The sequence below is a fragment of the Sceloporus occidentalis genome, unplaced genomic scaffold (assembly GCF_023333645.1).
Source record: "Sceloporus occidentalis isolate IW3139 unplaced genomic scaffold, rSceOcc1.0.p SCAF_5, whole genome shotgun sequence".
Classification (NCBI taxonomy): domain Eukaryota; kingdom Metazoa; phylum Chordata; class Lepidosauria; order Squamata; family Phrynosomatidae; genus Sceloporus; species Sceloporus occidentalis.
The window spans coordinates 3,855,630-3,878,993 of record NW_028316985.1 but is presented as its reverse complement, the minus strand read 5'-3'; the positions used below and the strand labels follow the sequence as shown (position 1 = coordinate 3,878,993).

Sequence of the window (23,364 nt, the reverse complement as noted above, 5' to 3'; positions counted from 1 at the left end):
AAAGCATTTTAAAACTGATATCAGCAAGAGAAACCTAGGAACTGCAGAACATGAACTGCTGAAAAGTAAGAGCTAACCTTCCACTTTGTTAGCTTTGAATGTTAAAATGGCCGTACGCATTCAAGATGTAAATGGTGTTTACTTAGGGCTCTTACCTTGATCTGTACCAGCTATAAATGAGACCAAAGTGTGCTCTGAGGGGTGTGAGCTCCATGCTATTGCAATGCTATTGACAAATGCAACACTTCTGTTTGACTAGTCCAAATTAAAACAAACTATATACCATGTCAATTACAGACACACCTTTTAAAGATGAACCTTGATCAGAACCATTACAATTGCAATAGATTTAATTTACTAATGCTATCACACATTAACTTTGAACAGAGCCCTCAAAAGCCATTGAAATGTGTATTAGGCTTAATAGCAGCGACATAATCTATTTACATGGATTGCTGCCTTTTGGAAATATTTGCCTTTGAAGATGTTAAGTGGGTGAAAACTCTTTTGAGACTGGCCAGTTAGCCATAGGATGTGGCTGGGTCAGCTCAAAGTGAGAGCAAGTTTGGTGAATGCAGAGTGCTTTTTGGGTATGCCTTCAAGTCGTCTGTCAACTTATGGTGATGCCAAAGATTTCATAGGGTTTTCTTAGGCGAGGAATATTCAGAGATGGCTTTATCAGTTCCTTCCTCTGAAACAGAGCTTCCAGCACCTGGTATTCGTTGGCAGTCTCCCACTCAAGTACTAACCAGGACTGGCTCTGCTTAGCTTCCAAAATCAGAAAGGATCTGGTGTCTTTAGCATATCTGTGCCATATGTGCTTCTGGATAGGCTTCAATAAAGAAGTTAGCTTGAGAAGAAGGAGGAAATGAGGTCTTGATTGAGAGAGCTGAGAATTTAGGGAGTGCCACAGCAGCAGGCAAAGAGCCATCAGTGGGTGGGAAGAGGCATAGTGTCTGAACACACCTGACGAAAGACACGTATTGCCTTTCAGAGAGGTGTCTCCCAAGTTGTAGTCTGTTTACTATACTGATGACACTCAACCTCAGTTCTTCCACAGCTGGAGAGCAGAAAATATGGTCTGAAACATCCAAGAGGAAGCACACAAACACAACTGTGAGAGAATTGCTTGTGTGTTGTGGCCAGCCCTCTGGGATATTTACTTTTTGTGACTTGAAGGATTCTGCACTTGGAACCTAGATCTTTTTTAAAGGCTTTCCCAGGGGAATGAACTCACTCTGGAGATGTCATAAAAAGTGAGGTGATATTTTTAAACTTCATTTAACCATTAATTGGCAACAGAGACAATTACTGGGGATATAATTCCCGTAAAGCAAATTTGACTTACATTTACAAAGAAGCTGTAAGAGCTCTTTGGCTTTGGACTCCAAAGTTAACACTTCACAGAAGTGATATTTTCCCCTCTCAAGACACAAGACTGAGATCCTGGGATAAAGGGCAGGATATAAATATTTTAATGAATAAATAAAATAAAGATTCCTACTGCAGCCATATCTTCAGAGAAGGAGCAGCAGATAGGACAGCATACTGCAGTACTTAAAGGCCTAACAGAGGTTTTGTCCCTGACCTGAATATCTCTTGAAAAGCCAAGCACTCCACAAACTCCGATCTCATGGTATTTACTTTAGATACATTGCCCAGAAAAAGATAAAGTTACATGCAGGAAAAGTACTGCTTATTCTCTGAAGAAGACTTTGCTTCATCATGCAAACATGAATGGTCAAGCAGCAGCACATTATAAAGGCCACTACCTTTAGCCACTGCTAATTTTCACTTTTATTTCCCCCCATAGGCTCAGATTTGCAGAAAGATGACCTGAACCAACAATGTTATATGTTAGTTCCTCTTAAGATAGTGCTCAATTTGTGTAACACAGTCCTACCACCACGAGAGAAGCCTAAGGTACTTTACATGTGCACACATACATCCATACTCAAACCGAGGAATATCAAAGCCATAAATCCTAAGGCATTCAGGCACAGAACTTTGCTTTTTGAAGTATTGCACACGGAATTTCATGCAGCATCTGGGATCCATTTTAGAAAGCAGTACCCTTAGCTGAAGGGTCTCTTGAAGCACATTTGGCACTGTACAGATTTAAAGTGTATCTTAAATCACTTTTCCATTGTGTGCTCAAGATGACACGCGACACCATGTTTCAAATCCCACATGAAGATATGCATCTAAAAATACTCCCTCATACAATTTAGAATTACAAAACCACTAAACACAAAAATATTGGGCAGCACAATCTTGAATACTTATGGTAGCAGTTCTTTACAGTCTGTGTTAGACCCAAGTCAGACAACAGGGAAGAAGTCTGTAACCCCGCTTCGATCCACTGGGAGAGGCGGGGAAACATAAATAAAATTATTATTATTATTATTATTATTAATTAAGTGATGGGGTTGAATATGGAAAGGCTCAGGTGGAGAACAGTTGGATAAATTGTGGAATGCCACGTGGGCATCTGTTGACAATGCTACCACTGTGGAACACAACCAGTTAATGGGTATACAGAAAAACTGCCCCTTTTAATAACATTTTCCTGGAAGAGAGGTTTAATAACAGCTTCTTGTAAATGTATGTAAACATAATCTTTTTTTTTTTACTATGTATCATAAGGCAGTGTAATTTTCAGCTAAATAGTAAGAATGGAACAGCAGATGTCTACAGCCCACACAGTCACACAGACAGGGTTGGAAATGTGCAATAGCTTCCAAAAAATGAAAACTTTGTATTATATTATATTATTTATTGTATTTATACCCCGCCATTCAGCCCTAATGGCTATCAGAGCAACTTACAATTATTATTTTTAATTAGATGGTTCCCTGCCCCCTCAGGCTTATTATATAATAAATAAATACATTGTAATGAATGAATGAAGTTTCATCACAGAAAGTAACTTTGCCAGCCATGGTAAGTGGACAGAACGCATTGAGCTTGGCCCTGGGGAAGTTGAGCTGGGCAGCCCCTGGCAAAGTTACTCTCAGTTTGTCTTTCAGTGATTAAACAGAACCCTCTCAAATACACTGGAAGACCCTCGAGAGCAGGAAGGAAAAATGGTCTGCCATAAGCCTCCAAGATAGAGTAAACTAAGAACCTGTGTAGATGCAAGAGCTTACTTGCCAATACAGTCAGGACAAGATGTTTTCATTACCTTAAGATCGAGGCTACAAATGCTGACAACATCGTCATCTCTCTCTCTCCGTTTCCTCTTCTGCAAGAAAAGAAACCAAAAGTTATACAAATTATGTTCCTGGCTTTGAAATCCAATGAAGGAAATGGGCTTTCCCCCATATGACTACAGAATTCAAAACCAATTCCAAAGCTGCCCTCCTTTTGGTCAACAAGGATATAAACAAGCCAAGGGTATTTCATTCTAGCAGTTAGCGTCATTTGCCCTGGCCTGACACAGAACCTAAGTGCTTAAAACTTTTGTTGCCTTCTTTGTATTCCTTCAAGTTAGAAGGTTTAAAGAGAGAGAGAGAGAGACCAAAGAAACACTAAAATGAAGGAAAATACTATGAATTAAAAGGCCATTAACACCTGAAATTCACTGAAGAACTTACTTAATGATACAGGCCACCCTTCGTGTCTGCAGGGGATCCGGAACCCCCAGGCTGGACCTCAAGTCCCATTTATTTCAATGGCAGGCACAACATGCGAATGGCTGCTAATGTGCTGCATGCACACACACCCCATTAAAAGTATCAGGGCTTGCCATCCACAGATAGTTAAATCAGCAGATGGCAAGCTCATGGATTCTGAGGGCCTGCTGTACTCTGATACCAAAAGCTTTGGTAGTTCTATGTTTTGTTTTGAAATGTCATGTACTATGGGACAATGTAAGCAGCTCCCACTTCTAGGTTCTACCCACTACAACAAACAAAACATGGAACTTGGAATTACTTCTGTCCCTGTTTTTTTTCCTCACAGTGGAATTTACTTTCAGGTGATCAAGAGAACTCCCCCATTGCCAGGATAGAGGTATATGTTCCAGTCCTACAGTACTGTCCTCAGTTTGTGTCGGGCCCTGCTGTAACAACACATATGGATCTATTCCCCCTAAAAGCTTAAAAGCAATTATTACAACATCACATGGGATCTCTGTAAACACAAAACAATGTTTTTGTTTGTTGCACAGCAGTTCAAATGGATACTACATATAGCAGTGGTCTTCCTTTATTCTGAAATGACACTATGGAGACCAAGTGTTGTGATGCATAAAGGAGAGAAGCAGAATAGAAGGGCTTAGGCAAGTGGGACTGGATGGCAGACCCCCTCAGAGATATTTAAAACACAGACCTTATGAAGTAGTACCACATGCTGTGTTTTTTGCACAGCAAATGAAAATCTAAGAACAAATGGGGTGGCATTTATATGTTGCAAAAGCAGTTAAAGGATACAATGCAAAGTCACACATCAAAAAAGACTTCAAGGAAAACACATCAATATAACCATAATCCAAGATTATGCTCCAACTACAGAGGCAGAAGAAGAACGGAAAGATTCTGCACTATAGTCCACAAGGAAGTTGATCATCACACACCAAAACAGAACTTCTTGTTCATCAGAGGTAAGTGGAATGCAAAAATAGGAAACAGATTAGAGGAAAATTTGGCCTAGGCTCAAGAAATGAAGCAGGGGAATGATGGATTCAATTTTGCAAGGCCAAAAAGACTTCAAGGAAAACACATCTGTATAACCATAATGAGCACAGCATAGGAAACACATATTTCAAGCAACCCAAGTAGCGACTGTATACATGGACATCGCTGGATGGCCAATATAGAAACCAAATAGACTACCTAATTGGAAGGAGATGATGGAGAAGCGCCCCTTTTTCTACAAAAACAAGAGCAGGAGCAGTTTTTGGAATAGACCATGAACTGCTAATATCTAAAATTAGAGTAAAGATAAAGAAGAGCACTAAACCATCTTTATCTTTACGCTTTAGGATCCTGTCTAGTTCTTTCATGACAGCCCTTCCAATTCCTAGTTTTCTTCTTATTTCTTGACTGCTGTCTCCTCCCTGATCAATGTTTGATCCAAGGTACAGGGACTCTTTAACAACAGTGGACCCTTGTTATATGTTGGGGTTTGGTTTCAAGATCCCCTGTGTATAACAAAATCCATGTATACTCAAGTCCCATTAAATGTGTCCCTTATTTAAAAAAAAATGGAAAATCAAGGTTTGATGTTTGAAATGTATACTTTTTTTAACGTTTTCAAAGTGTGTATGCTTGAATCCATGTATAAAAAATCCGTGTATAAAAAGGGCCAACTGTTCTTCTTTGACCTTCCTTAACAATTGTTCCAATCTATGATATTTTCTGCTAGTAGTATAGTATCATCTGCATATCCTAGATTGTTGGTATTCCTTCTTCCTATCTTCACCCCTGCTTCTTCTGAGTCTAAACATTTACTGTGACTTATGTCACTCTGTCCACCAATTCTTCTCTTAAATTTAATGAGAAGAATTACATTAAAATTAATTAAAATAAAATCCTTGTCTCAAGAAGAAGAGCCCTCCCTCCATGACATCACCATCAGACCTGGGAGGAAATTAAAAAGAGAGGCCCAACTTCCATCAGGCCTAACTGTGAATGTACTCACTTCGCTCTCTTTAATTTTATTGTATTTTATTTATTTATTGTATTTTATTTTATTATCTTTATTTTTACTGTTGTAACCCGCCTAGATTCCTTGTGATTGGGCGGGCTATAAATAAATTATTATTATCATTATTATTATTATTATTATTATTATTATTATTATTAAACCTGTTGATCATTTCCATAGAATCATAGAATTGGAAGGGACCACAAGGGCCACCCAGTCCAACCCCATATTGCCATGCAGGAACTCTCAATCAAAGCATATTTTCTGCATACAAGTTGAACAAACAGGGTGATAGGATGCATCCTTGCCTGACCCTTTTGCCAATTGGGGACCATTCTGTTTCTCCATATTCTGTTCTAACCATAGCCTCTTGTCTTAAGTACAGATTTCTCATCAAGACTATCAAATGTAGTGGGACTCTCATGCCTTTAAAAGCATTCTGTAGCTTTTTGTGATCTATACAGTCAAAGGATTTAACTATAAAACATATGCTGATTTTCTTCTGGAATTCCTTGGCATCCTCTATTAACTATCATATGTCTTTGATGTGGTCCCTAGAGTTTCTTCCTCTTCTGAACCATGCCTTTATCTCTAGCATTTCTCTCTCCATATATGATTGGAGTCCATGCTGTACAATTTTGAGCATAATTTTGCTCGTGTGGTAAATTAATGCTATGGTCCTATAGTTGCTGCACTCTTTGTGTCTCCCTTTTTTGTGGATGGATATATTGATCATTTCCAATCTGTTGTCCACCGTTTTGTTTCCATATCTGTTTACTTATTTTATTTAAGGGACACTATTTTGCTACACCACTGTCTTTAATGGGACTTGAGCCTCCACAGATTTTGGTATCCATGGAAGGTCCTGGAACTAAACCAAATTCCAAGAGATTGCAAGGACCCCCTGTATCATGAGAAGACCTGACTAGAAAAGACAGTAAAGCTTGATAAGGTAGAAGGCAGCAGGAAATGAGGAAGATTGCATTGCAGATTGATAGAGTCAATCATGGATGCCAGGGGCCCTGAATGTGTAAGACCTGAGCAGGGCTGTTGATGAAAGGGCAACCTGGAGGTCTCTCATTCATAGAGTTCAAGTTAAAATCGACTTGAGAGCAGTTAACAGCAATTAAACATTGAGAGGAGAAGGTCTTTGCTCTCCAAAACATTGCTATCCATACCTATCAGGTAATTAAAAATTATTCACTGGAACAATTAGCAAATTTACATGCATGGAGAAAACAGAAAATTGTAGCATTTGCAGTTTCCATAATTTTCTTGGTGTATACCTTGCAATAATCCAAAATTGTTTTTTGATCAGAAATATATATAGTTCCTTCAATTCAGCTTTATTCCCAATGTATGGACCTGAGTGTCTTCCAATTCCAGACTCTAAAGGAAATCCAAAGGTTTGTTTTTGAGACTGGCTAGACTAGTTTAATAGGTCTTGCTTTGGCTGGACCCTTCATTGTTCTTGCCCTAGTTAAGTTTCATGCAAATAGCAGACGTTTGACAGCAAAGCCAGCTGTTTCGTGTCTACTAAATCAGAAACAGACTCTTAAAGAAAACCAATGGCATTCAAATGGCTCCAAGTAACAAAGGCCTCTCTAGTTGATCATTCATTCTCAGGCTGGAAGAACAGTTTTTAAACCCTCCTTAGATCAGTCCCTGTGGAAGAAAGGCTGCAAGGGTGAGGGGAAAGCAAAAGGTTTTATTTAGATTCAACAAAAGGTACTGAAATGTTGCACACTCTCCTTTTAAAGATGGAAATGAGAGGGGAAGGAGAGGGTTTTTCACTCCCCCAAAATAGGTGTTCTTAAGGACTGTGTCAACTAATAAAGATAATTTTATTTGTAAGGGCAGAAAACTCCCTCAGAGGAAAGGGGCTGTTCTATTTCTATCACTAAAACATATTTTTCGTTACATTTATATTCTACTCTACCCCTAAAGACCTCGGCACTGTGTTGATTTTATCTCCATTTTATCATCAGAATTTTGTGAGATAGTTGGTCTGAGAATGGTATCCAATGAATGCAATGGCTGGGCAGGCACTTACATTCAGTTCTCCAGGTTCAAACTTAATATTCCTAGCTTTATCGATGTGGTGAAATGGACGGAAGTAGGAGACACCAAAGTCAGGTTAATCAACACATGTCATCACTTACAGGTTGATCTTGCAACAAACCTGGGTTGTCAAAACAGGGAAACCCTAGAGGCTGTACTACAGGTTAGGTGAGGTCTGAACTCCTGGTATCTTCATTAGAATGCACAGCTTCCTTGAAAAACCCACCATGTGTTAAACTTGTACAAATATTATTTATTTGTTTATTGCACTTATATCCTGCCTTTCTCCCAAAATGGGAACCAAGGCAGTTATAGCGTTTACTGGACTGACATCCTGATAGTGTTATTCTTTTCTGCCGAGTTTAACCTGCTCTAAAACAAACGTCACAAAATCAAACGGCTAATAACATCATGAACTACAGGTCTAAAATGGAGGGTAAACAAAACAAATGTTAACACATTATCTTAAGAGTGCAGCAATAGCACTCTTAAGATAAAGTACCAACCTTACAGTATGAAAATGTGTGAGTAATGCTCATGGAAAACTGATAGGGAAAAAACACATTCAAAACGTGATTCTGGAGAAGAGTCCTATGGATACCATGGAATGCTTAAAAGACAAAGAAATGGATCCTAGAACTACCCTCAAGGCACCAGATCCCATCTGATCTTGGAAGCTAAGCAGGTTCTAATAAATACTTGGATGGGAGCCCACCAAGGAATACCAGGTGCAGTGAGCTATATCTCAGAGGAAGAAACGGGCAAAACCACCTCTAACCACTGTGGGTGCCATGGCTGATTCAGCATCAGGATCTGGTACAAAGGCTTTTGTTTTGTTTTTTTGCTTGTGGTAGGGGGAGGATAGAAGCAACAGTATGTTCTAATCTCCTAATTTTGCATTCATCCCCTAATCTTAATCCTATGCAAACAAAAATTCCTTGTCACAGGTGTTTTCTTGTAAATACCTGTGAGATATGCGTCTACTGAAGCAGCTTAGTCACACTGCTGTGAGTTTGTACCAGCTTTTGTAGGTGCTTTGACAACATGCAGGACTAGTAGCTTGATCGGAGCGTACAGTGGGATGCAAGCAAGACATATCTGGTGCAGAGTATGACAGTTATATGCAAGACCCCCTTCACATCGCTGGACAGCTACTATCTGCCTACAGTCCAGATCCAACAGTCATACGTAGTTTGCCTCTCATATTCATATAAAGAACAAAGGAGAACAGCATTCTTAATATGAAAAACAGTATACAGAGGAAGCAAGCCAAAGTTACCCCGCTGTGCACCATTGCTTTAAGCAGTCTACCTTCTGCACCAGAAATAAACTTAAATGGGAGAAAAGTGCTTAAAGCAATAGAACAGGGCAAGGTAAGCATCCCCTCAGACATATATTTTCATGTTAAACAGTAGTGGGCCCAAAGGATTGTTTCTGAAGCCTGAGAAGCCCTCCAGCACCTCAAAATATTTTGCTCATTTTAAAAAAGGACATTGACTTCCAGTTTAATTCCTACTTGGGGAAAAAAGCCTTTCTTTGGTCTAAAACAGCCCAGGGAGGCCCATAATATGGCAATATGGATAAAAGGCAAGCCATAAACGATGGCTTGTAACTTTTTTTTGCTTTTTTTGTTTTTGTTTCCATGATTTCCAATATTTGTTTTTAAGAGTAGGGCCATTGGCTTGAAGGATTATCAGTCTAAATTAGACACAGAAGAATCAGATGATAACACTAAAATCACACAATCCTTCAGTTTTGTAAAAGCTGTCATTACGGTCAATAGTTCTTGGAGAACGACTGTATTGATTTCAAAGGGTAGCGGCTGAACTGCAGGGAGAGAAGAAAGACAAGAGACACTGTAGAGGCTGGTAAAAACCATTAAAGGCACCCAGTGTGATGTAGTGGTTTGAATGCAGGACTAGTGACTCTGGAGACCAGGGTGTGAATCCCCGAAGCCATGGTGACCTTAGGCAAGTCACATTCTCTCAGCCTCAGAGGATACCATGGAAAGGCAAACCCCCCTCTGGACAAATCTTGCCAAGAAAACCTTGTAATGTGTTTGCTTTAGAGTTGTCATAGGTCAGAAAGGATTTGAAGTCACACAACAACAACAGCAGCAGCAACAACAGGGCAGACCTTGACTAGTTTTTCTCCATAATGTAATCATTATAATGATACCCCATGACACAGGTACAATGGATCCTCTGGTCACTATTAACAGCAATCACTGGCCACACGATATCACACAAGTGATCTAAGCCACCCTGAATCCCATTCTTGGGGGAAAGGCAAGATACAGGAACATTGGAAGCTGCCTTATGGTTGCAACATTAGTCCATCTACCCCAGTACTGTCCATTTTGGCAGGGGCTTTCCAAGCTTCCAGGCAGAATTCTTTCTTAGTCCTACCTGGAGGTCTCTGGTATTCCCTGGTATCTCCCATCTGACCTATCCTGACACTGCCTACCTTCTGAAATCAGACAAGAGTGGGGCGTACATGGTGGTAAAGCTCATAGAAATAAATAAAATATAGTCTCCCAGTACTCCCACTACAACCACAGCTGGGACCAAGATGTTGAAGCCTCCGCTGCAGGTTTTCCTGGGCTGTACCTCTCCTGTATTTGCCTAAGCCTGGATCTCTGGCAATCATCAGGAATAAGGTGCCTCTCTCCACAACCCACTGCATTCCCAGGTCTTAAATACTGTACTATGGTGAATTCTTGCTGGCTTATTTTCAGAGCCACCATTCCAGTGGAATTAAAAGAATAAGCTTTCTGAATGTACGCACTGGATTCTGAGAACCTCAGCATTTGACTTCTCCCAGAGAAGCCCTTCTCAAGGCAATGTCAGTCCCAAATGAAAACTCTTATGGGAAGAAAGCTGTTGATGGCAAACAATTGTTACCAGTTCATACACTTTAATAATGGCATCCCCAAACTTTCATTAAGTAAATCAATAGGGAGCATTGCCATATTGTGTCTCTAGTTTGAGGTGTGCCTTCTCCAGGGCACTAAACAACATGTTGTGTGCTGTTATTAATCTTTAAAGATGCTTACAACCATTCATTCTCTAGTGACACATATAGTTTCCCATAGCACAAATAAACAGTGGGAGCAAGAAGGACTCCAGGAAATAAATGCATACACAGGAAGAGCCTCCATGATATAAATTGCTAATTGCCTAGGGATGGAGTGTGTTTGCTGTTTGCAATGTGCTTTTCTGAGGCCCAGAAAAGAAGCAAAAGCTGACACTTCTTCGTGTAAGAAAACAAGGGCAAAGTATATACATATATTTAGAGGTCTTCTTGCTGCTTATCAGTAATTCCACTTTTAAGTGCCAGATCTTTCCTGCCCTGACTGTAGATGTCCTATGCCTCATACAGATCTGGTGTGAATTCTCTGGAGACTGGCGCTAATATAAAACTATCACAAAATGGTTGCTAGGGATAAGGGCATGGCCAGTCACAAAATGGCATGGAAGGAAAAGCTGGATCTAGCAAATTAAACATGGTTTGTAATAAATTCACCTGAAATTTATTGTTGTATTTGTGTGTGTAGATGCATAGCACAAAATTCAGTGATGGCACTTGCTAGCACTAAAATAGCACCAAAGCAGGATCTAAGGACCTACCTGCAGGAGCCAAATAAAGTGTGTGCGCGCACACACACACACACACACCATTTCCAGAGTGATAAGTCCAGATGATGCAGGCCCCAAACTTTGGTTCTGGTGTGAACTGTCTGGACAATGCCCAGCCAGTTCAGCATGAAACCCATCATATACTCCCCTGCCCCAGAATGTTTTTTAAAAACTTACCTTTTGCTCTTATCTTCCTGGAAGATCCAGAGCCCTCTACTGCAACTGGACAGCTGTTTAGAAGGTGTCCTGCTGTGCTGCCTGCCACTACCGCCACTGGCAAGAGTCACACACTCTGAGGTCAGAATGAGGCACCCAGCCATGCAATCAGTGCTAGGTGCCTCGTTTTGGCCCCTGAGTGACTTGCGGCAGTGCAAGGTGGTACAGCAAACAGCCAACTGGCATCACAATGAAGGTCCTCAATTACTACAGGGGATGTCAGGGCAGTTCTGGGGCCAGAATCCAGGCTGCTCCCAGCATATTCTGCAGACACCACCCTAGGCATGTGTTTTCTGTACGTTTTATCCAGAAAGTCAAAAGATCTGCTATCAACCCGCAGAACAGATACATTTATTTATTTATTTATTTTGTTCATACCCCGCCCTTCAGCCCTAATGGCTATCAGAGCGGCTTACAATTATCATTTTTAATTGGACGGTTCCCTGCCCTCAGGCTTACAATCTAAAAGACACGACACAAAAGGCGACAGGAATGGTGGTGGGGAAGGGGATGGGGTCCAGTGGTTCTTCTCTCCCTCTGAGGCCTGGATAAAGGCAGATGGATTGGAGGGAGGGCTCTTCTTCTTCAGGCTAACCCTGGTGGAGCTGGGCCTGCCTGGTCACTCCCTCATGGGCCGAAGGATGACAGTTATCATGGAGGGAGGGCTCTCTTTCTTCTGGCTAGCCCTGGTGAAGCTGGGCCTGCCAGGTCACTCCCTCACGGGCCGAAGGATGACAGTTATCATGGAGGGAGGGCTCTCTTTCTTCAGGTTAGCCCTGATGGAGCTGGGCCTGCCTGGTCACTCCCTCACGGGCCAAAGGATGACAGTTATCATGGAGGGAGGGCTCTGTAGACACAGTATTGACCCGGCATTGGATATTGATTGGGAGGTAAAATCTCTTGTCAAGCTAAGGGCCCATAAGCATCCAGACCCAAGTTTCCCCCTTCCTCCCATGCCATTTTTACTGAAGGTAGAAATTCTGCATAAGATATACTAGGCTCCTTTTCAGAAGGCAGCACCCATTTTAGATCTCCTAAAATGAACTGTCTGATAGTGAACATGAGCAGCCCCCATTAAGTTGATCATTTTCATTATGTTGATCATTTCCATAGAATCATAGAAGTGGAAGAGATCACAAGGGCCATCCAGTCCAACACCTGCCATGCAGGAACTTTCAATCAAAGCATCCCTGACAGATGGCCATCTCGCCTCAGTTTAAAGACCTCCAAAGAAGGAGATTCCACCACTCTCTGAGGGAATATGTTCCACTGTCAAACAGCTCTTACTGTCAGGAAGTTCCTCCTAATATTGAGGTGGAATCTCTTTTCCTGTAGCTTGCATCCATTTTTCCAGATCCTGTTCTCTGGAGCAGCAGAAAACAAGCTTGCTCCATGTTCAATGTGACACCTCTTCAAATACTTAAAGATGGAGCAAGATTGTTTAGAGATTTCCTGACCTGCTTTTCACAGTCACCAATTCTAAAGTTGCATATGATACAACAAAATACAATACACCAGCAACAGAACTAATAAGCAATAGGTCCACAGACCTACTAAACAGAACAGAGAGAAGCTATCTATCTATCTATCTATCTATCTATCTATCTATCTATCTTTCTTAAGATTTTATTAAATGTATCCTAAAAGACATGTGATGACATACATTCATAACTAAAAATTACTTCCCTATGTATATAGTTTCCCCGATATCTTTTGTTACATTTTGCAGAACTATGTACCTCATTTAGTTCATTAATAATAACTTCTTACATAGGACCTTTCTTGTAAGTCTCTCCAGGATAATGAGATCCATATATATATATATGACAACTTTCTTCCTAATCTGTACATTAGAGGCATTTTCTATCCATTTTAGTTATCTCTATATTTTTGCTTTCTCCTTTTGTTTTGTTTTTATTATTTATATCATTTTGTAGCCTTACACGCTCACTCGAAGTATTCCGGTGCACCTTCGTGTGAGTGAGGACAAGCAGACAGTCAAATTAAAACATTTAAATTCTTGTGCCTCCTCTATCACTTCTATAGAGGGAAGCAAATTAATTTAAACTGCTTGGGAAAATAAACATGTTTTGGCCTTTCACCAAAAAAGGTTACCTGAGCCCTGCTTCCCATCTTAACACATGCTACTGCCAATCGTGTGGTTCTCCAGATGCCCCATTGGGGATGCCAATTCCACTGCAATACACTGACTGCCAGCCATACTCTTGTAGCCCGTGGAAATACACTCCTGCACAAGGGTCTGGGCTGACAGGGCAGAATGGCAAACATTCAATAGCTGTCAAAGCTAGTTTGGCCACCAAACAGAAAGGAAGTATAGTGTATAGAAGTATAGTGTCTAGATCAAGGGAAGTAATAGTCCCACTCTATTGTACTTTGGTCAGGCCCCTCCTGCGATAATACTGCATCCAGTTCTGGGCACCACAATTCAAAAGGGATGTTGAGAAACTGGAGCGTATCCAAAGGAAGGCAACCAAAATGGTGAAGGGTCTGGAAACCATGACCTATGAGGAACAACTTAGGGAGCTGGTGAAGGTTAAGAGGTGATATGATAGCCCTGTTTAAATACTTGAAGGGATGTCATATTGAGGAGGGAGCTAGCTTGTTTTCTGCTGCTCCAGAGACTAGGACCCGGAGCAATCGATGCAAGCTCCAGGAAAAGAGATTCCACCTCAGCATTAGGAGGAACTTTCTGACAGTAAGGGCTGTTCAACAGTGGAACAAACTCCCTCGGAGTTTAGTGGAGTCTCCTTCCTTAGAGGTCTTTAAACAGAGGCTGGATGGCCATCTGCCCTTGCGGTCTATTCCAACTCTACGATTCTATGATTCTACAGCAAAGAATGAACTTAAGAAAACAGGAATACGACCTGCTTGTTTGTTCAAGATTCTAATTGTTAATAGATACAGTGTTTACTTTGTGCAATTAGGCTACTGTTGTGAAGACTACGTGATGGTGCGCGTGAAAACAACTCTGAAGCTGCAGCTAGCGCAAAATGCAGCAATAAGATTTCTGACTGGAACATCTTATCATGCTGGGTTTGATTTATAAAGCTCTATACAGCTCAGGTCCAGGTTATCTGAAGTACTTTATCTCCCTTACAAACCCACTCATGCTTTGAGATCTGCTGAGATCTGTCCTACCACTGCCATCCTACAGGAACACAGAAGAGGGGTTTTTCAGGGGCGACCCCCAGGCTCAGGAACTCCCCTTAGACTGGCACCCTTCCTCCTTTCTTTTCATAGACACATGTAAACACATTAGATGAGTGATTTTATAAAGACCATCTCACCTCAGCTGGATCTTCCGAATTGTTGGGCTGGTGTGTTCATGTTTAATGATATATATTTTAATTGGATTTTAATGTTTTGATAGCTTAATCTCGTTTTAACTATGTGCTTTTAATCTGTTGTAAACTGCTTTGGACTGGAAAAGGTGAGACAGAAATAAAGAAACAAACAACAACACAGAAATGACATAAAACCAGATTTAATTACTCCAGCTGCCCATATGCTTTCAGTCTGACTTCAACAGGCTTGTGATGACATTTAAAGCCCTAAACATTTTGGGACCATGATACTGGAAGGAGCACCTCTCTCCAAACACACCTGGCTGAAGACTGAGGACTCTTACCGGGGGGGGGGGGGAGGGGGGGTCTCCGCTATTTTCCACAATTGTTTTAAATTGTTTCTATTTGTATTTCACTGAGAGCTTTTGATACAGGATGCGATATAAATATTTTTAACAAATAAACCATAAAATACTCACCAGAGTAAAATCCCAATGTGCCCCAGGAGTTAGAAATGTGAAGGAGCTTCCTCGCCGCAGAAGATACCTGGAGATACAAAAGATTTCCTTGTTTATGAGAATAATATCAAGGGTTACACATAGAGCCTGGAGACTCCGATCAAGTTCTGGACTCAAGAACATCTGCTAATGCAAAAAGTCTATACAATGAACAATCTCTGTAATGATGTCTTCAGGTTTTCTGAAGGACTTTATGATCCTATCTAGCCTTTGAGATCTGCAAGAGGAAGTCTCCCAAGACCATCAAATGACACATTTGGTGGTGACACAAAAGAAAGCTTGCCAGGTGGATGCTCATAGGCTGCAGCTCTACAAAGGAGCATTGCCTGCCCCCTTCAATGTTGTCCTTCTGCTGGCAGGCAAATACCTTTTTATTTAGACAGGTCTTTATTCTATTTGGATAGGCAGATCAAACCAGTGTTGGTACAATGGTCTGAGTGTTGGATTATGACTCCAGGAGACCAGGATTCAAATCCTCACTCAGCCACAGAAGCCCACTGAGTCACTCTAGGGATGCCACACTCTCTGTCAGCCTCAATAAAGGCAATGTCAAAGCTCACACAAAAAGATGACCAAAAGGTAAAGGAGGGAATACAGCAATTCTACACAGAGTATCCCAAGATTACATCTACATATCAGGATCTACATATCAGCTATTGCTACCAAAATTTTATCACATGAATATGGCTCATTTTAAATTCTAGCGATTATTAAATCTTGATAGAAGCCACCATCTATCAAAAGTAAGTCAAAGCCCACTAAAAAGCACACACACACACACAAAGGCCAAAAGGTAGAGAGGGAATACACCATTTCTGAATTTTTCTATTCCATCAGTACTTTTCTAAAACAGAATCTGATTGTGCTCAAATCTCTGCATGTACTAAGAATGCATTCCAGGGCTTACCTCTGTACCCCTGAATTCCATGTAGTACCTGAAGAGACTGGCAGACAGTTATGCAGATTCATGTTTTGTAGGAGAAGACACATGGCTACATCTGCAAAGTAGGCATTTCATGACATTGTCACTCAAGAGTTGTAAATAACAGGATTCCAGATACCTTCGGTACACAATTTTTATTTTGTTTTGCTTTTAAATGGGCAAAAATTGTCCCCAAAGAGTTATTTCATTTGCGCAGGCTATATTTGTCTGCAAACAGGGAGGGCATGAAACTGTGAAAAACAAATGTTCCACCTTATTTGAAGATGTGTTTTCTAGCTTTGGTTATTTGGGCATTATGAAATACCCTTGATTCTGCCCCCAACAAACATGCCTGGAGACATGGTACACTTTTCTGCCCCACAATACACTGGAATTCTTGCTGGGGTCAGAAAATATCCCGGACCAAAGAACTCGGTGGAACAGTGGGGTATGCATATGCTTGGAAGAAGGTTAAAAGAAGTGCATATTGTTTTTCTGTCCAGGCTCCTGAACACCTGCATTTGTCAATGATTTCCAAGGGAGCTGCAAGTTTGGGGCAGGGGGGACCCATATATTTCTGGAAAATCTTCCAGCAACAATGCTATCTTGATATTTCAAGGGCCAATTCATCCTTGACCAAGGTGGAGAACTGCCAACAAGTACATCATATGATACCACAGCTGTGTGACATACACCTTTTTATGGTATTAAATCAACTGCATTAAAATCAAACTCCAGGACTAGCAGAGACTTAAGCAAATATGTTCACTTCTAAGTTTCACTGTCTAGGGACCCTGTGGCACAGGCCTTTTCGTTTATTTTGAGCATACCAGACTTTACTGGAAGCTGTTTTTTACATCTCAGAAGAACAATATTATATAACTAGTGAGCAACACCAGCTAATTTAATTATGTACATGATGTTCTGACTATGAGGCAATTCTAACATTTCCAGCCTGTGCCTCAATTTCTATCATACTGATGATGGACAGAAGCTATATAAATTCTGTTTTAAATTGCATTGTGTTATCCAGAGGACAGCCCATGTAGACTTCTAATCCACATAGATAATCAATTGCAAAAAGAAAGGGATGGAGAATAATGCCTCTATGGCTCTAGTGAGCATAATTTTAACACTAACACATCAACACACCCACAGCACAGTACACCTTGCTCGCTCCCCAAACCACTTTTTGTAAAAATGGAGAAAATATCCTGAGGAGGGCAGCCTGAGGAAGGTGAAGGGTCTGAAAACCATGCGCTCTGAGGAGCAATTTAGGGAACTTGGTATGTTTAACCTGAAGAGAGGGTTGAGATATGATAGCCCTGTTTAGATATTTGAAGGGATGTCATTTTGAGGAGGGAGCAAGCTTGTTTTCAGCTGCTCCAGAGACTAGAACACAAAACAATGGATGCAAACTACAGGAAAAAAGAGATTCCACTTCAACAAGAACTTCCTGAGAGTAAGCTCCCTCGAAGAGTGGTGGAGTCTCCTTCTTTGGAGGTTTTTCAATCAGAAACTGGAAGAGCAGTTTTGTTACTGGCCCTCAGTTGCCTTAGCAGATGATCCTCTTGAAACCCTGGATGACCTTGGTATGGCAAAAATGGCTATGGCGGTAGACACAATTGCCCCTGAGCATCCCCTCTCAGAGTTGAGCTAAGCAAGCCATTTGGTTTACAAGGGAGCATGCAGTGATAAAATGAGTGGGATGAAAATTAAAGCACTGATGGCAGAATTATTTTTTAAAAAAAATATTTATTTCCTGCCTTTCTCCCAGCATGAGATTCAAAGCGGCCAAAAATTTTAAGCAAACCCAACCAAACGTGGGCTAGAGCCCATTAGAAGATCTACTCCATAGCAATGGTGGCAGCACCTTTGTGTCTGCACAGTGGAGCTGTCTTGAGTGGTTAGGAGCCTTTCCAAGAAAACAAAATTCAAATCAGGGGACAACTCAATGTGAGGAATTTACAACACACTTTGCAGATAAAATAGTTTGGATCCACTCGGATATGGATGGTGTAGTTGATACAGGTCCAGCAGATGTAATCTTGGCTCCTGCTTATCCTGTATTATTGGATATGTTTCAGTTTGTCCAGGAGGAGTGGAGAATGGCTCACTGCAGTGAGGCAGGGGTCCATCCTGCCTAAAGGAGGCTGTAGAGAGGCCATCACTGGAAAAAAAGCATGAATCCCAATAACCAACTTGTCTTCAATATTTCTTTTTTGGGCGAGGTGCTAGAACGTGTGGTGACATGAATCTCTGAATTCAGCTTCAGCCGCTGGCCTCAGGTTCTAACATCACAAGAGACAGAAACAAATTCCCTGTCCGTTGCATTGTTTTATACAGCTTATCTCATGTCTTCCTCACTTGTCTTTTTTCTAAACTAAATAATCCCAAATTGTGTAATCTTTCCTCACAAGGAAGAGTCGGCCCTCTCTCTTTTTCTGCCCTGTTTCCAGATTTACAATAGTCATTTTCAGGTGCAAAAGCCAAAACTAAATACAGTGGTCCCACATTCGCTGTGGTTAGGGACACAGGACCCCACGAAAGTGAAAACACCCCACAAATAAAAAACACTATTTTTTTAACCAGAGAGAACACCTCTCTAGGAATCTCCAGATCCTCCAATGCAGCTCTATGGTCAATATCTGCCTAGAGAAGTGTTCTCTCTAGAAATCTCCACATCTTCCAGTGCAACATTGGGCAGAAGTTGACCATAGCGTCATGCTGGAGGACCTAGATATTCCTAGAGAGAATGTATTAAACAAGTCCATGAATGACCAAATCCACAAAAGTCAAATCTGCAAATGCAGAGAGCTAACTGTACTGTGTTTCAAGTGCAATTGCATCATAAATTTGCATAAGTGTAGTAGGATGCCAACATTTTATTTTTGATTCCTCTTTATAATTATGCCAAAAATGAAATTTGCTTTGCCTCCACATAAGCCCTAAACTGGGTTTCAGCAATCACTAGACACAACATCAACACTTCTCTTTCAGTCAGTAGCCATCACCAGCTCAGACCCTATTAGGAGACCTCTGAGGCTGAGACTTTTTGTTCTAATGGACATCACTTTACATTTGCTTCCACAGAACCACATTTGCCATCTTGTTGTACACCCCTCTTTGTAGATCTTTTCAGATCTCTTTGCGGTTCTTTTTGTCCTAACTTCCCTAATGAATAAACCTGGCCATCTCACCGATTACCCATGTCCAGAATATTTATGAAGCAGTTTTAAATGCTGGGTCCTAATAAAGGTCTTTAGGGAACTGCCGTGCTTTGGTTGCTTCACTGTGATAACTGACCATTTATTCCTGCTCTTCGCTTTCTATTTTTCAAACAATCGCTGATCCAAACAAATACTTTGTTTATCCCATGACAGCTAAGTTCTCTCAGGAGTCTTTGGTGAAGGACATTATCAAAAGCCCTTTGGAAGTCCAAGTAAACAATGTCTACCAGATTGTCTCTGTCCACGTGATTATTGATACTCTTGAGGAACAAAATACCCTACAGACGTCTCTGTTCTCGCTGCTCACTTGGTTTTTATAATGGGCAGAATGAAATCAGCTTCTTTCTTATCACCCAGCACAGAAACTCTGGGCAAGAAACAGCTGCAGGGCTGAGGGGGGAAAGCAATGAGGTGGCTGTGGGCTGGAGCTTGGTAGCTCCTCAAGGGTTTTCTGACTCTTCATGGGAGTGAGTTAAGTCCTGCTTTGCTTCAAAGCTCCCATAGACTTGCCTCAACATACAACAGTTCAACACAGTCCAATCCCATGCACGCCTACTAAAATCTCATTATGTTCAATAGGAAATTATTCCCAGGTAAATAGCATTTTCTTGAAATCACTTATTTTACACTCTGTAATCAAATACATACGATCCTAAAAGCAACTCCAGAGGGCAGTGTGCAAGTTCTTCTATCATCTAAACATCTTCATTTTTTTCTGGGCATCTGGAACTCCTATCTTGTGGTTACAATACAAGAGGTGTCCCTGGGACATATTAAATTGACTATGTGCTTCTAGTTCACCCAAGGGCTTGTGTACTACCACAATTGGACTCTCACTTACTTTGAATGCCAGTGCAACATCTTGTTTTGTTGCAGTCACAGCTTGTGCTAGTGGAAGGAATAGTACGCTTGATCCGATCCTATCCCCTTTTTGCATCCCCTGACAAACCACGTGGTTTGGAGGAGAAACACTGCTAATCCCAACATCAGCAAACCCATGATGGAGACTATAAGCAGCGCATACCATTCACTTGGATAGTATAGAGCAGGATGTTATTCTGTTGAGGTTGGACGGTGCCTTCATTTTGTAAGCAACCAGGAGTCTAGCCAGAGTGTCTCAATGTTTATGCCATCTGGTTCTCTTTCTCCTTTCTGCTTTGCCTCTCCAAAGATGCTTTGACAGCAAGTTCCTTTTGGCTGCTGGGTTGGAAGCTCAGCTTGTTTGTGTAACCTTCCCCACCCTCTCCCCTTCCAGAATTAATCTGTACCAAGGGAGGTAAACCAAAGCAGGAAAAACAAGAGAACTTGGCTGCAGACAAATATTCTAGACCCTTGTGGTAAGTATCCTGTTCTCCCTGTTTAACTCAGGGGAAAGTCTGCTCCTCATCCCAGCTATTTATGTATCTTCTCAAGCTATTTTTGTGGAAGAAGCATGCTGGGAACATCAAAGAGGACAATAAACTTGGATTCTTCCCAAAGATAGATTAGAGGTCCCAGTTCATGCACCCCTTAACTGGAGCTTACCATGGGAAGCAATATGGACACGAAAGGCCTAGATAAGTATGATGCAAAAAGACGCAAGCTATCAGCTAATTTTAGTTAATTAGTCATCTGCCTTTTAACAGATAGACAGATAGATAACATCTATCTCCCCTTTAGCTTTTTCTTCTTGTTATCCTATCTGAGTAACACATCAACATAGCAAACTATAGCCCTCTTAACATACAACTGTTGCAAATGTTTTGTGCAGGGAGGATATCCAATTTAGCTTGGTTTACCAACTCCTTTGCTCATCCTTCTTCTAAAGCAGGGTAGTAGGCCACATTAGGCCCCAGCCAGGAACCCCTGGAGGGTCATACTCCCCATCACCTACTCCCAGAAAAAAATTAAACTTTTTGAGTTCAAAGCCCTTTAGGGGACAGGCCATTTTCACCATGTTTTGTGGCCTTTCCAGGACACTTTCAGCTTTGTTTAACAATTAGTAGTGTCATCCTGTTCTCTTCCTGTTTCAAAAAAGTGCTCTCTTGGGCCTAAATTGGCTCAGCATGAACCAAAAACATGTTGGAAATGCCATTTCCCCTGCCCCCTGATAGGACATTTCGGGGCAAATAAAACATTTCTTTGACCCCATAGAAGGTCCCGGGGGCCTCAAAACATGGTGGTAATGCCCTTCAAACTCACTAGAGAGTTTTGGGGGACATTTTGGTTCAAAAACATTTTGTGTAAAAAAATATTGACACTCCTTTTTGGGAGACTGTAGGAGCCACAAAAATGGCTGGCCGCACTTTGCTCATCCCTGTTCTAAAGCATTTTCCTTTTCTTCTGGAGCAGAGGTACACAGACTGCAACTCACAGGCTGAATATGGCCCATTTTTATGGCCCTTGGGCTCACCCCAAATCCTTTGGAGCCCCCTGAAAGATAAATACAAGACACAGATCCTTCTCTAAGCAGGGGGTTAGAGTCAAAGGCTCATAAGGTCCCTCCAAGCTCTGATTCTGTAATTCTACATATGTATTGTGTATGCAGTTTTTTTTAAAAAAAGGTTATCTGCCAGTCCTCAAAGTCTTCATGAGTGATGACTTTGTACAAACCTCATCAGGAGATTTCCCACACATCCACATCTACAAATCAAAACCAGAGATGGATTTCTGCTCACTATACATCTAAGAAGGCTGGGGACCTCCTGCCCAGATCTTCAAGGCACAGAACTGGCCTCAATCCCATCAAAGTTTCTTAGCTCTGGGCCACATACTGTAACAGAAATTTCAGGAAACTTAAATTTCTAGGATTTGCAGAGCAATAGAATTGGCAAGAGGACCTAGTAATTGAAAATCCATAAGTTTATTTCCAATTGTCGACAAAGGAAAACAATGAACTCAGTGGAATTCAAGTTCCAAAAGCTGAGACCCCGAACAAGACAAAATGGCTCTTTTTATATTATTCAAGACAAAGAAGCTTCTTCTATACACCTGATTGGCTAATTACAATTTAAACATACAGAATTCTTACAATCAGAACAGAAATACATGCATACATTAAAACTGCATCATCACTCCTTACCCCCTCCTGTAGGAATTCAGTGGCTTTCCTCCTAACCTTGCTTCTGAATGTCCTTATCTCAGTAGTTTATGTTATGTCTTTTTACTGGTGCCTGCTTCCATCCAGGTCAAGATGCACTCCTTATTCCTTTGCTCTAGTTTCTCTAAACTCCAAGCCTTTATTTCAAAAACCATCTCTCTGGCTGACAAAGGTGACTCCCATCTTTCTATAGCTTTTTTATTTCAACAAGGAATATTTCCACCACAATACAAAGGAACAGAAGCCTAACTGAGGGTTTAGGAGCTAGAGGCCAACCTGAGTTAGGGCAGAAGTACTTCCACCTGAAAGTGAACATATGGTTCCAGTCTTCCTTTCCCCCAACATATATGTAGATGGGCCTATCTTCTCCTCTGCATATTGTAAGAAAAATAAAGAACACAGGAAATATTTGCTTATCTGCCATTTTCCAAGACAGACACTTAGCAACAGGTGTACTAATGGTCCCAGCTTTTACACTGGCATAATGCAACTGTTGAGGTGGGAAGATGAGGAGTTAATAAGAAGGGATTGCCAGCTGCTACGATCTGTGGAAGGAAAGTTATAACAGAGATGCAGTTCCACTTACAGATGACTCATGATTTACTAGTCACAGAATTTCTCTTTGTCCTTGCTTTTTGTAATGCACAAACAGTTTTGCTTGCTTATCTTGGGTTCTGAACTAATCTTTTGGGGTGCTCTTGAGCTCTATTTAGTTGTACAGCAGAGTATGGCAGCTCCAACTGAAG

At 41.1% G+C, this 23,364-nt stretch overlaps 1 protein-coding gene across 1 annotated transcript in view; it reads right to left on the bottom strand.

Annotated features, from left to right (window-relative positions):
- NET1 (neuroepithelial cell transforming 1) overlaps positions 1-23,364 on the bottom strand; it is a 99,015-nt gene that overhangs the window by 41,838 nt on the left and 33,813 nt on the right. The window contains exons 2-3 of the mRNA XM_089527437.1: positions 15,349-15,415; positions 3,185-3,244 (exon numbers count right to left, since the gene is read on the bottom strand). Coding sequence (XP_089383563.1) covers positions 3,185-3,244; positions 15,349-15,415 — 127 coding nt within the window. The remainder of the gene's footprint in view (positions 1-3,184; positions 3,245-15,348; positions 15,416-23,364) is intronic.